The sequence below is a fragment of the Oreochromis aureus genome, linkage group 22 (genome assembly GCF_013358895.1).
Source record: "Oreochromis aureus strain Israel breed Guangdong linkage group 22, ZZ_aureus, whole genome shotgun sequence".
Lineage (NCBI taxonomy): Eukaryota > Metazoa > Chordata > Actinopteri > Cichliformes > Cichlidae > Oreochromis > Oreochromis aureus.
Window position 1 is genome coordinate 22,436,205 of NC_052962.1, and position 13,569 is coordinate 22,449,773.

General features: G+C 39.9%; 1 protein-coding gene and 1 pseudogene across 1 annotated transcript; both read left to right on the top strand.

The window, feature by feature from the left end:
- LOC120435509 lies at window positions 1-5,339 on the top strand (annotated as a pseudogene).
- A 1,394-nt stretch (window positions 5,340-6,733) lies between these two features.
- LOC116322232 (kelch-like protein 10) lies at window positions 6,734-12,711 on the top strand. The gene is made up of 5 exons (XM_039605258.1): window positions 6,734-6,960; window positions 8,210-8,693; window positions 9,258-9,872; window positions 10,778-10,927; window positions 12,267-12,711. The coding sequence occupies exons 1-5, from the start codon at window positions 6,809-6,811 to the stop codon at window positions 12,627-12,629; spliced, it is 1,764 nt and encodes a 587-aa protein (XP_039461192.1). The 5' UTR covers window positions 6,734-6,808; the 3' UTR covers window positions 12,630-12,711.
- Window positions 12,712-13,569: the final 858 nt, after the last annotated feature.

Genomic DNA, 13,569 nt, shown 5'->3' on the forward strand with positions numbered 1-13,569 from the left:
GACTTTGTGATCTGAACACTTCAAGACAAACTTCAGACAAAAAAACTAAGAAAAACAGTCACAAAACTCAAGATGAGTGAAGAAAGCCAGCCGCCATACAAGTCGAGCTCAGTGTATAATGAACTCCGTTTGAGGGACAATTTTGTGATGCAATCATCAAAGTGGAGGATGTTGAATTTCCGGTCCACAAGATCATCCTGTGTAACTGCACCCCGTACTTCAGGTGAGTTGCTTACCTGACAATGTGAAGGAAGGTTGACTGATTTATACCTGTGAAAAATGTAATTCATGGTCTTAGTCTGTGAAACAGTGCCAACAAAAAGGAACATGTTGAATCATGGAGCTTTTCAGATAGAAAGACTTTGTCACGGTCAACTGACAGATAGACCCAAAACACAATGCAAACATTTGCAGATTTCATCTTTACCTTCACAGAGCTCCAGATTCCACTTCAGTAAATGTGCCATTTAAAAAGCACTGTGAATCACTTGGTGATTGTATGAACTAAATTCAGACTGTGTTGAGCCGAAGTCTAATTTATGTGTTTTAAGTTACATTAATATCTTCTCAACTGTTATTCACACAGTAAAACACACCAGACTTACTGATACTAAAAAGGTTGAAAGTTATACGCTGAGCAAAGGTTTATAGATGAGTTTTTGTTCATTTGTTTATTTGTTTGTTAAGCTATTTAACGCTGATAAATGAATCATTTAAGCATGAAAAGGACACCTACTATAACTTGAAGGATGAACCAGTATTGTTTCTACACATAACACACAACTTAGCGAAGAAACAATTTTAAAGACAAAACAAGGAGTGGCAGGCATAAAAGAAGTAATGATCAACAGCACATGAACAGTATCTGAAAGTCATGTCCTTAAGAAAAACGAAAGAATCCAGCAAATTCCAGACACAAGACCATTTAGTCCATCTACTTTTCATGAAACCTCATCAGAAATGGTTATGGAAGGGAAACAGAGAGTGTAATTAAGCAAAATGCACTGGAACTTCCATAAGGAAAGGAAACAGACTGAGGTATGCAAAATTACATATAACTAGAGTGAAGATCAGTAGAAACTGGCCTTATGGAGTTGATTTCAATATCTGTCATAGAGGTACAACAGTGAGTGTCTAGAGTTAACTTTAAAACACGGTGGAGGCTCTGTCATAGTGTGGGACTGCATTTTGTTTTGCATACTGCCAATGTAATAGAGGCATTGAAAACCCAATAATCAAGCACACTAAACATGTACAAACTCTGTTTTGGAGTTATATACTCTAATGGCAATATGTACTAGACATTACAAGACGATCACAATAATAACATAGTAACACATGTAATTAGGTGATCATATCCATTCCAGTCAATTGGTTTTATATATTTATCCTACTTGTGCATGACATAGTTTACAATCTTGTTGCCTCCACACCTTTTAATATTTTGTACTCTGTCTCCATCTCTACCCTCAGGGCTCTTTTCACCCACTGCAGCGACCCAGACAAACAGGTCTTCAACATACCTGGCTTGTCTCCTGAGATGATGGCACTCATCATTGACTTTGCATACACTGGCTCTGTTTCCATAACAGAGAAAAATGCAGTGGAACTTCTCATGGCAGCTGATCAACTCAATGTAATGGACATTGTGAAACTCTGCTGTGACTTCCTCGGGGAGCAACTGTGCCCAGAGAACTGTGTTGGCATTTGGCAGTTCACAAAAGTATGCTTATTACCCGAACTACGCGCCAAGGCCTACCACTACATCATCAATAACTTTGAGCAGGTTGTTCTTGAGGAGGAGTTCCTCCAGCTAACTGTGGAGGAAGTTGCTGATATCCTTGATAGAGAGGACCTCAATGTGCAGTTGGAGACCACCGTGTATGAAGCGCTTATAAAGTGGATTAGCCATGTACCTGCAGAACGGGAACAACACCTCACCGCTCTGTTGTCCAAGGTGTATAAACTTTCATTACTACATTTAGTTTGGACTGAAATCTTCAGCATTTAAGTGATAGATTGAGTCAATCCATCTGGGTATAAGGATGCTTTAATATCTCGAGATGTTGCTCTTTTCAGCTGTAGCCAAACCACATTTAAGAAATTCTCTTCAAGAGCATTAAAACTGTATCAGATCGCTACACACATATTATAGAATAAATTATTTTTATTAAGTATAGTTGCTAGGGCTATGACTAAAAACTGTCCCTAACAAGTACAACCATTCTCCCTGTTTGTGTTCCCCAGCTTTATTTTATTTTATTTATTTTTGTATAAAGTTATACTTAAGACTTTAGATTTAAAATTGATCTTCATTACAACTGTACAAAAGACTTTTGTCCCTGCTGACAAAAAGGCTAATGGTGTCTGACTTTGGTCGCTCTCTTGCTAGCAGTAAGAAAATTAAACAACATGAGGAGCATTATCCTAAAGAAGCTTGAGTTTACTAAAACTGATGTAGTTGATATTCAGTGTTTTTTCTATTTTCTAAGTCATATTCTGTCTGTCATCTCTCTGTAGGTCCGACTGGGACTGATGACTTTAGACTACCTAACGGACAATGTGCTGTCCAGTGAGCTGGTGGGGACCAATTCTGAGTGCCAGTCCATGATAACTAATGCCATCTTAGACATACATGATCTAGGAAACAGACCCTTCATGTCTGGCTTCTGTCACCCTCTTGCTCGTCCCCGCCTGCCTCATTCCATCCTGCTGGCCATTGGGGGGTGGAGTGGTGGTGATCCAACTAACGGCATCGAGGCCTCACGACACCGGGCTAACCGCTGGGTCAACGTAACGAACAACCTCGAGTGTCGTCGTGCTTATCATGGAGTCGCCTTCCTCAACGGGTACGTCTACTCCGTTGGTGGCTTCGACAGGGTGGAGCATTTCAACAGCGTCCGTAGGTTTGACCTGACCACTCGCACCTGGAATGAGGTGGCACCCATGCACTCCCGCCGCTGCTATGTGAGCGTGACTGTGTCTATGTCTATGCCCTGGGAGGCTACGACGGGCATGTACGACTCAGCAGTGCAGAGCGCTATCAACCTGAAATCAACCAGTGGAGTCTTATTGCACCGATGCATGAACAGAGGAGCATCGCCAGCTGCACAACACTTTACAGCCGGGTGGGTGAAGTAAAAGAGTAGCAGAGAAAGAGAGCACACAGGCCTACAGACCTGTCAGCAACCTTTTGGTAACAACCAGTTGCTAGGGAAAAATGTGTACTCCTCAGCTGGTTAGGCAGTGGTTGTATGAAAGACTACAGATTTCTACAGCAAATAGTTTGTGAGTGTTTGCAGACAAGTCAGAGTACTCCATGCAAACCTCTGGTGTGCTCAACAGTCTGCTAACAACCAAAGCAAACACAAGGAGGCTTGTGGTGCAACACCTTCTTGGTTACAATTTCAGACTAGCGACAGCCATCAGCCTCCAGCAACCACTTGCCAACCAGTCAGGGAATACACATTTTTTACAGTGAAGCGAGGTGCAAGATAGGTCACAAACTGGTTTCTATGTTCATGTTTTCAAATTTAAAAAGTATATTTTAAAAAGTTGAAAAATATACTAATATATATCTATTTTGTTTCTAACTGATCACAAGTGCATCTTTGCATGTATGTACAGTACTTTAGTAGAATTGACCTGTCAACTCAAATATAACAGATATTTAAAAAATTGTAAAACACATCATTTTATTTTATTAAGATCCCAAATTACAGTTATTTATTTGCATTCCTGAACAGAAAAATTAGCCTTATTGATTGAATGTTATGTTTGATTCATTTCTGACTTTCTGACTCAAAGATGTCCCACGTACTCAGGTCAAATTTGGGTAATTAAAAGTGTGTTTATGACAGGTAATTGTGAAATGCACACATTTGTTAATTGCTGTATTTTTCAGTTGGACACTTGGGTACCGAGTATCGGTCTAACTTCACAAATGATGTGGAAACATTTCACTTACATCTAACATTGTTTCCAACTGAAACCTAAGAAAAGTAAAAATACTTCATGTCCCTTTTTTTGTCTTCAGATTTACATTTGTGGTGGATTCAATGGCAACGAGTGTCTGCAGACAGCAGAATATTACAACCCAGAGACCAACCAGTGGACGATGATCAGCCCCATGAACAGCCGCCGCAGCGGGATAGGTGTCATTGCATATGCGGATCATGTCTTTGCAGTAAGACCACAAAGTAGTGCTGACACTCACGTAACATACAAATCAAATCTGTAATGTGCTTTGATCAGCAAGGCTTAACACAGATTTGGCTGACACAGAATTTTGCTAACTTTGTTTTGTATTTATCAATGAACAGATTCCTATCCTGACCACAGGTTCAGAGAAGGCATTCTTACTCATTCTATGTATTAATTTAACTGATTAGTGATGTTTCTGCCGCATTAATTTTTTTCATTTCATGTGCCCCATTCCCAAAATGTTGTGTCTTTGATGATTTCACTCATGATTTCACATTTCACTCAGTACAACAGAAATACTTATTCAAAACCGAACATTGTCATCCTCATCGTTCCACTAGGGGACATATGTTAGAGACAATTTCAAACTTATCCTGCAACACCTTTAGAAAAATGAGGGAATAAGCCAAGTGATTAGAACTCATCCTCTGGGGACAGGAGGCATTTTAGCTGTAAATTTATCTTGCTATTTGCCTTAAAACCACTTATTTAGTTGATTTGCAGCTGCACCCTTTGGTAAAAAGCAAAGATTGTAGTCTCACCTTCTGAGACACACTTCTTTATTTAGCTAGCTACTGTTTAGTATTTATTTTCTATTCAGACTAAGTCTAGCAGGTGCATGTTCTTACACAGGGTGCTGTGAAGCTGGTTACACTTACATTCAATCATTTGACCCATGCATTAATTTTTAGGTTGGTGGCTTCGATGGAAACAACCGCTCTGCGCACCGCTGAGGCTTACAGCCCACATTCCAATACGTGGAACCTCGTGTCCTCTATGCTGACCCCCGCAGCAACTTTGGCATTGAGGTAATCGACGATCGCCTCTTTGCCGCCGGGGTTTCAACGGCTTCACCACCACTTTCAACGTCGAGTACTACGACGCTTTAACCAACGAGTGGTATGAGGCGTGCGACATGGAGATTTTCCTCAGCGCCTTGAGCTGCTGTGTGGTGTCCGGACTTTCCAACCTGACTGAGTACACCTTACCTCGTGACATCCTGCCACTTGCAAATGTGCCAGAAGAAGAAATGGAGTCAGCGGAGTCCATGTAACATCTTTATAGTGCAGTACTGCCATGTGTCAACATCTGAGACTCCAACATGAAGGACTGAAATAAATCTTTAGAGCATTAAACAGCTGGTGAACTGGACATTTTTTTGTAGATATTTGAAAACTTTCAGTATGTGTGTGAGGAGACCCTGTACTGTAGATATTGGGTTTCATCAAGATTACGCCTTTGCAACAATAAGAAATTTAAAAGATTTTTTCATTCCCTGTAATGTATGGCTGCTGAGTAGCCATAACAGACATGCACACAGGGTGATCACATCACAATGAGCCGCATGTGGGACTTTTCCAACTCTTGCTAGGTAAACACAATAAGAATAAAGGGAAGCTTTCACTCTCCCTTGTTATTTCAGCTGCACGTCTGTCTGGTAACAGTATATAGGTTTGAGTAAGGATGTATCCACAGGTCTTTTTTGAGCGATATGTGACAACCTATGAATCTTTAGCCAAATATCACACAAATATACTGTGTCGCTTCACACCATTTTTTCTCGTGTGAAACCAAAAAATAACTCTATCTATATCTATATCTTTCATCTGCTTTGTGGTATTTTTCACTATATTGCATAGAATGATATATTTGTTTATGATAAAAAGTATGACCTTTATATGTACTAAGGGAAATCCAGTGTTTAAAAGGTGGATCTCCTCCAGAGCCTGTAAATGTGGGATATTGGATCAAGATGTGGAGACGGGGAACAGCATAAAAATGCTGTGCAGTCCCCTTAAAGAGGGACATCTGATCCCCTACCTGCACAACATGAAGGTTGAAGCAACACCAGTAAAACAACACCTTATGGTGGCAAACCACCGTGTACACAGTGAACTGCAAAGCTGTTCATAGGAACATCCTCCATCCATGGTGGTGTAATCTTTATTCTGATACCGAATTGATTGATTTATGAATTTACTGCAAACATTTCTTACATTTTTCTTATTGCAAGCAGAACTGATGGTTAAAAATGTTTATTTGTGTGTTTGTTGTTTGCTGGGGAGATAAACTTTATTGCAGTTTTGTTGTAAACTGTTATTTCAAGATAACGGAGTCCAGTACAGCACGTCCCCAACAACTGGAAACTCAGTAATAAAAGAGCCAACACACAAAACAATAAAATCTATACTAGTCAGAAAAATCAGAAAAAACTGCCTATTAAGTTTGAATATGAACTAAATATGATATTGTAGTCCATATTTAAATAGGACTACAATTTAATCTAAGTTCTTTCAGAAGTGTTATGTTACAGGTTGACCTCTGTGAAGCAAACATACAAAATGCTAGGTGATATCTGTGAGGCTCATATACAATACATTAAAACCAAATCAAATCAAAACAAAAGTTTTTATGCAATGAAAGGTTCATTAAAACAATGTAAATATACATTTCAAAACAATTCTATGGGGCAACTGTTGCCAAGTCATCATGATGTCATAAGCCTCCATTCCACAATTCCACAGTTAGGTTTGACTTTGTGATCTGAACACTTCAAGACAAACTTAAGACAAAAAAACTAAGAAAAACAGTCACAAAACTCAAGATGAGTGGAGAAAGCCAGCCGCCATACAAGTCGAGCTCAGTGTATAATGAACTCCGTTTGGAGGGACAATTTTGTGATGCAATCATCAAATTGGAGGATGTTGAATTTCCGGTCCACAAGATCATCCTGTGTAACTGCACCCCGTACTTCAGGTGAGTTGCTTACCTGATAATGTGAAGGAAGGTTGACTGATTTATACTTGTGAAAAATGTAATTCATGGTCTTAGTCTGTGAAACAGTGCCAACAAAAAGGAACATGTTGAATCATGGAGCTTTTCTGATAGAAAGACTTTGTCACGGTCAACTGACAGATAGACCCAAAACACAATGCAAACATTTGCAGATTTCATCTTTACCTTCACAGAGCTCCAGATTCCACTTCAGTAAATGTGCCATTTAAAAAGCACTGTGAATCACTTGGTGATTGTATGAACTAAATTCAGACTGTGTTGAGTCAAGTCTAATTTATGTGTTTTAAGTTACATTAATATCTTCTCAACTGTTATTCACACAGTAAAACACACCAGACTTACTGATACTAAAAAGGTTGAAAGTTATACGCTGAGCAAAGGTTTATAGATGAGTTTTTGTTCATTTGTTTATTTGTTTGTTAAGCTATTTAACGCTGATAAATGAATCATTTAAGCATGAAAAGGACACCTACTATAACTTGAAGGATGAACCAGTATTGTTTCTACACATAACACACAACTTAGCGAAGAAACAATTTTAAAGACAAAACAAGGAGTGGCAGGCATAAAAGAAGTAATGATCAACAGCACATGAACAGTATCTGAAAGTCATGTCCTTAAGAAAAACGAAAGAATCCAGCAAATTCCAGACACAAGACCATTTAGTCCATCTACTTAACATGAAACCTCATCAGAAATGGTTATGGAAGGGAAACAGAGAGTGTAATTGAGCAAAATGCACTGGAACTTCCATAAGGAAAGGAAACAGACTGAGGTATGCCAAATTACATATAACTTGAGTGAAGATCAGTAGAAACTGGCCTTATGGAGTTGATTTCAGTATTTGTCATAGAGGTACAACAGTGAGTGTCTAGAGTTAACTTTAAAACATGGTGGAGGCTCTGTCATGGTGTGGGACTGCATTTTGTTTTGCATGCTGCCAATGTAATAAAGGCATTGAAAACCCAATAATCAAGCACACTAAACATGTACAAACTCTGTTTTGGAGTTATATACTCTAATGGCAATATGGACTAGACATTACAAGACGATCACAATAATCACATAGTAACACATGTAATTAGGTGATCATATCCATTCCAGTCAATTGGTTTTATATATTTATCCTACTTGTGCATGATGTAGTTTATGATCTTGTTGCCTCCACACCTTTTAATATTTTCTACTCTGTCTCCATCTCTACCCTCAGGGCTCTTTTCACCCACTGCAGCGACCCAGACAAACAGGTCTTCAACATACCTGGCTTGTCTCCTGAGATGATGGCACTCATCATTGACTTTGCATACACTGGCTCTGTTTCCATAACAGAGAAAAATGCAGTGGAACTTCTCATGGCAGCTGATCAACTCAATGTAATGGACATTGTGAAACTCTGCTGTGACTTCCTCGGGGAGCAACTGTGCCCAGAGAACTGTGTTGGCATTTGGCAGTTCACAAAAGTATGCTTATTACCCGAACTACGCGCCAAGGCCTACCACTACATCATCAATAACTTTGAGCAGGTTGTTCTTGAGGAGGAGTTCCTCCAGCTAACTGTGGAGGAAGTTGCTGATATCCTTGATAGAGAGGACCTCAATGTGCAGTTGGAGACCACCGTGTATGAAGCGCTTATAAAGTGGATTAGCCATGTACCTGCAGAACGGGAACAACACCTCACCGCTCTGTTGTCCAAGGTGTATAAACTTTCATTACTACATTTAGTTTGGGCTGAAATCTTCAGCATTTAAGTGATAGATTGAGTCGATCCATCTGGGTATAAGGATGCTTTGATATCTTGAGATGTTGCTCTTTTCAGCTGTAGCCAAACCACATTTAAGAAATTCTCTTCAAGAGCATTAAAACTGTATCAGATCGCTACACACATATTATAGAATAAATTATTTTTATTAAGTATAGTTGCTAGGGCTATGACTAAAAACTGTCCCTAACAAGTACAACCATTCTCCCCTGTTTGTGTTCCCCAGCTTTATTTTATTTTATTTATTTTTGTATAAAGTTATACTTAAGACTTTAGATTTAAAATTGATCTTCATTACAACTGTACAAAAGACTTTTGTCCCTGCTGACAAAAAGGCTAATGGTGTCTGACTTTGGTCGCTCTCTTGCTAGCAGTAAGAAAATTAAACAACATGAGGAGCATTATCCTAAAGAAGCTTGAGTTTACTAAAACTGATGTAGTTGATATTCAGTGTTTTTTCTATTTTCTAAGTCATATTCTGTCTGTCATCTCTCTGTAGGTCCGACTGGGACTGATGACTTTAGACTACCTAACGGACAATGTGCTGTCCAGTGAGCTGGTGGGGACCAATTCTGAGTGCCAGTCCATGATAAGTAATGCCATCTTAGACATACATGGTCTAGGAAACAGACCCTTCATGTCTGGCTTCTGTCACCCTCTTGCTCGTCCCCGCCTGCCTCATTCCATCCTGCTGGCCATTGGGGGGTGGAGTGGTGGTGACCCAACTAACGACATTGAGGCCTACGATTACCGGGCTAACTGCTGGGTCAACGTAACAGACAACTTCGAGCGTCCTCGTGCGTATCATGGAGTCGCCTTCCTCAACGGGTACGTCTACTCCGTTGGTGGCTTCGACAGGGTGGAGCATTTCAACAGCGTCCGTAGGTTTGACCTGACCACTCGCACCTGGAATGAGGTGGCACCCATGCACTCACGCCGCTGCTATGTGAGCGTGACTGTGTTGAACGGGTTCATCTATGCCCTGGGAGGCTACGACGGACATGTACAACTCAGCAGTGCAGAGCGCTATCAGCCTGAAATCAACCAGTGGAGTCTTATTGCACCGATGCACGAACAGAGGAGCGACGCCAGCTGCACAACACTTTACAGCCGGGTGGGTGAAGTAAAAGAGTAGCAGAGAAAGAGAGCACACAGGCCTAGAGACCTGTCAGCAACCTTTTGGTAACAACCAGTTGCTAGGGAAAAATGTGTACTCCTCAGCTGGTTAGGCAGTGGTTGTATGAAAGACTACAGATTTCTACAGCAAATAGTTTGTGAGTGTTTGCAGACAAGTCAGAGTACTCCATGCAAACCTCTGGTGTGCTCAACAGTCTGCTAACAACCAAAGCAAACACAAGGAGGCTTGTGGTGCAACACCTTCTTGGTTACAATTTCAGACTAGCGACAGCCATCAGCCTCCAGCAACCACTTGCCAACCAGTCAGGGAATACACATTTTTTACAGTGAAGCGAGGTGCAAGATAGGTCACAAACTGGTTTCTATGTTCATGTTTTGTCAAATTTAAAAGTATATTTTAAAAAGTTGAAAAATATACTAATATATATCTATTTTGTTTCTAACTGATCACTAGTGCATCTTTGCATTTATGTACAGTACTTTAGTAGAATTGACTTGTCAACTAAAATATAAAACATATTAAAAAATAGTAAAACACATCATTATTTTATTTTATTAAGATCCCAAATTACAGTTATTTATTTGCATTGCTGAACAGAAAAATTAGCCTTATTGATTGAATGTTATGTTTGATTCATTTCTGACTTCTCAAAGAAGTCCCACGTACTCAGGTCAAATTTGGGTACATAAACATGTTTTTATGACAGGTAACTGTAAAACACACACACATTTGTTAATTGCTGTATTTTTCAGTTGGACACTTAGTTACTGAGTATCGGTCTAACTTCACAAATGATGTGGAAACATTTCACTTACAGGTAACATTGTTTCCATCTGAAACCTAAGAAAAGTAAAAATGTTTGTCCATTGTTTTGTCTTCAGATTTACATTTGTGGTGGATTCAATGGCAACGAGTGTCTGCAGACAGCAGAATATTACAACCCAGAGACCAACCAGTGGACGATGATCAGCCCCATGAACAGCCGCTGCAGCGGGATAGGTGTCATTGCATATGCGGATCATGTCTTTGCAGTAAGACCACAAAGTAGTGCTGACACTCACGTAACATACAAATCAAATCTGTAATGTGCTTTGATCAGCAAGGCTTAACACAGATTTGGCTGACACAGAATTTCGCTAACTTTGTTTTGTATTTATCAATGAACAGATTCCTATCCTGACCACAGGTTCAGAGAAGGCATTCTTACTCATTCTATGTATTAATTTAACTGATTAGTGATGTTTCTGCCTCATTAGTTTTTTTTCATTTCATGTGCCCCATTCCCAAAATGTTGTGTCTTTGATGATTTCACTCATGATTTCACATTTCACTCAGTACAACAGAAATACTTATTCAAAACCGAACATTGCCATCGTCATCGTTCCACTAGGGGACATATGTTAGAGACAATTTCAAAGTTATCCTGCAACACCTTTAGAAAAATGAGGGAATAAGCCAAGTGATTAGAACTCATCCTCTGGGGACAGGAGGCATTTTAGCTGTAAATTTATCTTGCTATTTGCCTTAAAACCACTTATTTAGTTGATTTACAGCTGCACCCTTTGGTAAAAAGCAAAGATTGTAGTCTCACCTTCTGAGACACACTTCTTTATTTAGCTAGCTACCGTTTAGTATTTATTTTCTATTCAGACTAAGTCTCTATTCAAAAAAAGGAAAAGTTATTATCAGCAGAATGCAGTGACCTTACCCTGGTGCTGACCTCGGGGTCTTTGATCAGGCTTTTAGGCCCCAAAGCCTGTCAGGGCTACTTTAATCTGTTATAGGAAGAAAGGACTGGAACTCAATGTTCCTTTTTGGACTAAAGGCAAAAGAGCTGTGAAGACATTTATACTGAAAACATAAATACTTTTTGTCGAGGGTTATTCATCTTTGGTCATAATTGCGTGACGTAATAGACAACAGTGCTTTAATAGCTGTAGTTGAGGCTATTGAGGCTCATAAAGACTTCTTCAACAGCTGGCTTCTACTTTATTTTACTTTTTCCTTTTAATTGGCCTGTGACAATGCAAATAATGGGACGTTAATGGGCCTTTTTTAAAACAACTTTTATGTGTAAACTCCATATAACAGCATGAGAATATGTCGGGTAACTGTTCGCTTTATCCAGGTAAAACCCTAAACCAATCAGAGTATTTCCAGTAGTCAGACCACACCTAAAGCAAACAATCTCCTTGTATCTGCTACATATTAAGGGCAACTGGACAATATTGCAACTTAATTCTTCAGTCACTTTCTGCAGTATCTGTGCAAAAACAGCTAAAGACGTATAGCAGGTGCATGTTCTTACAGGGGTGCTGTGAAGCTGGCTACACTCACATTCAATCATTTGACCCATGCATTAATTTTTAGGTTGGTGGCTTCGATGGAAACAACCATCTGCGCACCGCTGAGGCTTACAACCCACATTCCAATACGTGGAACCTCGTGTCCTCTATGCTGACCCCCCGCAGCAACTTTGGCATTGAGGTAATCGACGATCGCCTCTTTGCCGTCGGGGGTTTCAACGGCTTAATCACCACTTTCAACGTCGAGTACTACGACGCTTTAACCAACGAGTGGTATGAGGCGTGCGACATGGAGATTTTCCGCAGCGCCTTGAGCTGCTGTGTGGTGTCCGGACTTTCCAACCTGACTGAGTACACCTTACCTCGTGACATCCTGCCACTTGCAAATGTGCCAGAAGAAGAAATGGAGTCAGCGGAGTCCATGTAACATCTTTATAGTGCAGTACTGCCATGTGTCAACATCTGAGACTCCAACATGAAGGACTGAAATAAATCTTTAGAGCATTAAACAGCTGGTGAACTGGACATTTTTTTGTAGATATTTCAAAACTTTCAGTATGTGTGTGAGGAGACCCTGTACTGTAGATATTGGGTTTCATCAAGATTACGCCTTTGCAACAATAAGAAATTTAAAAGATTTCTTCATTCCCTGTAATGTATGGCTGCTGAGTAGCCATAACAGACATGCACACAGGGTGATCAGATCACAATGAGCCGCATGTGAGACTTTTCCAACTCTTGCTAGGTAAACACAATAAGAATAAAGGGAAGCTTTCACGCTCCCTTGTTATTTCAGCTGCGCGTCTGTCTGGTAACAGTATATAGGTTTGAGTAAGGATGTATCCATAGGTCTTTTTTGGGCGCTAGCTGACAATTTATGAATCTTTAGCCAAATATCACACAAATATACTGTGTCGCTTCACACCATTTTTTCTCTTGTGTGAAACCAAAAAATAACTCTATCTATATCTTTCATCTGCTTTGTGGTATTTTTCACTATATTGCATAGAATGATATATTTGTTTATGATAAAAAGTATGACCTTTATATGTACTAAGGAAAATCCAGTGTTTAAAAAGGTGGATCTCCTCCAGAGCCTGTAAAATGTGGGATATTGGATCAAGATGTGGAGACGGGGGAACAGCATAAAAATGCTGTGCAGTCCCCCTTAAAGAGGGACATCTGATCCCCCTACCTGCACAACATGAAGGTTGAAGCAACACCACACCAGTAGAACAACACCTTATGGAGGCAAACCACCGTGTACACAGTGAACTGCAAAGCTGTTCATAGGAACATCCTCCATCCATGGTGGTGTAATCTTTATTCTGATACCGAATTGATTGATTTATGAATTTACTGCAAAC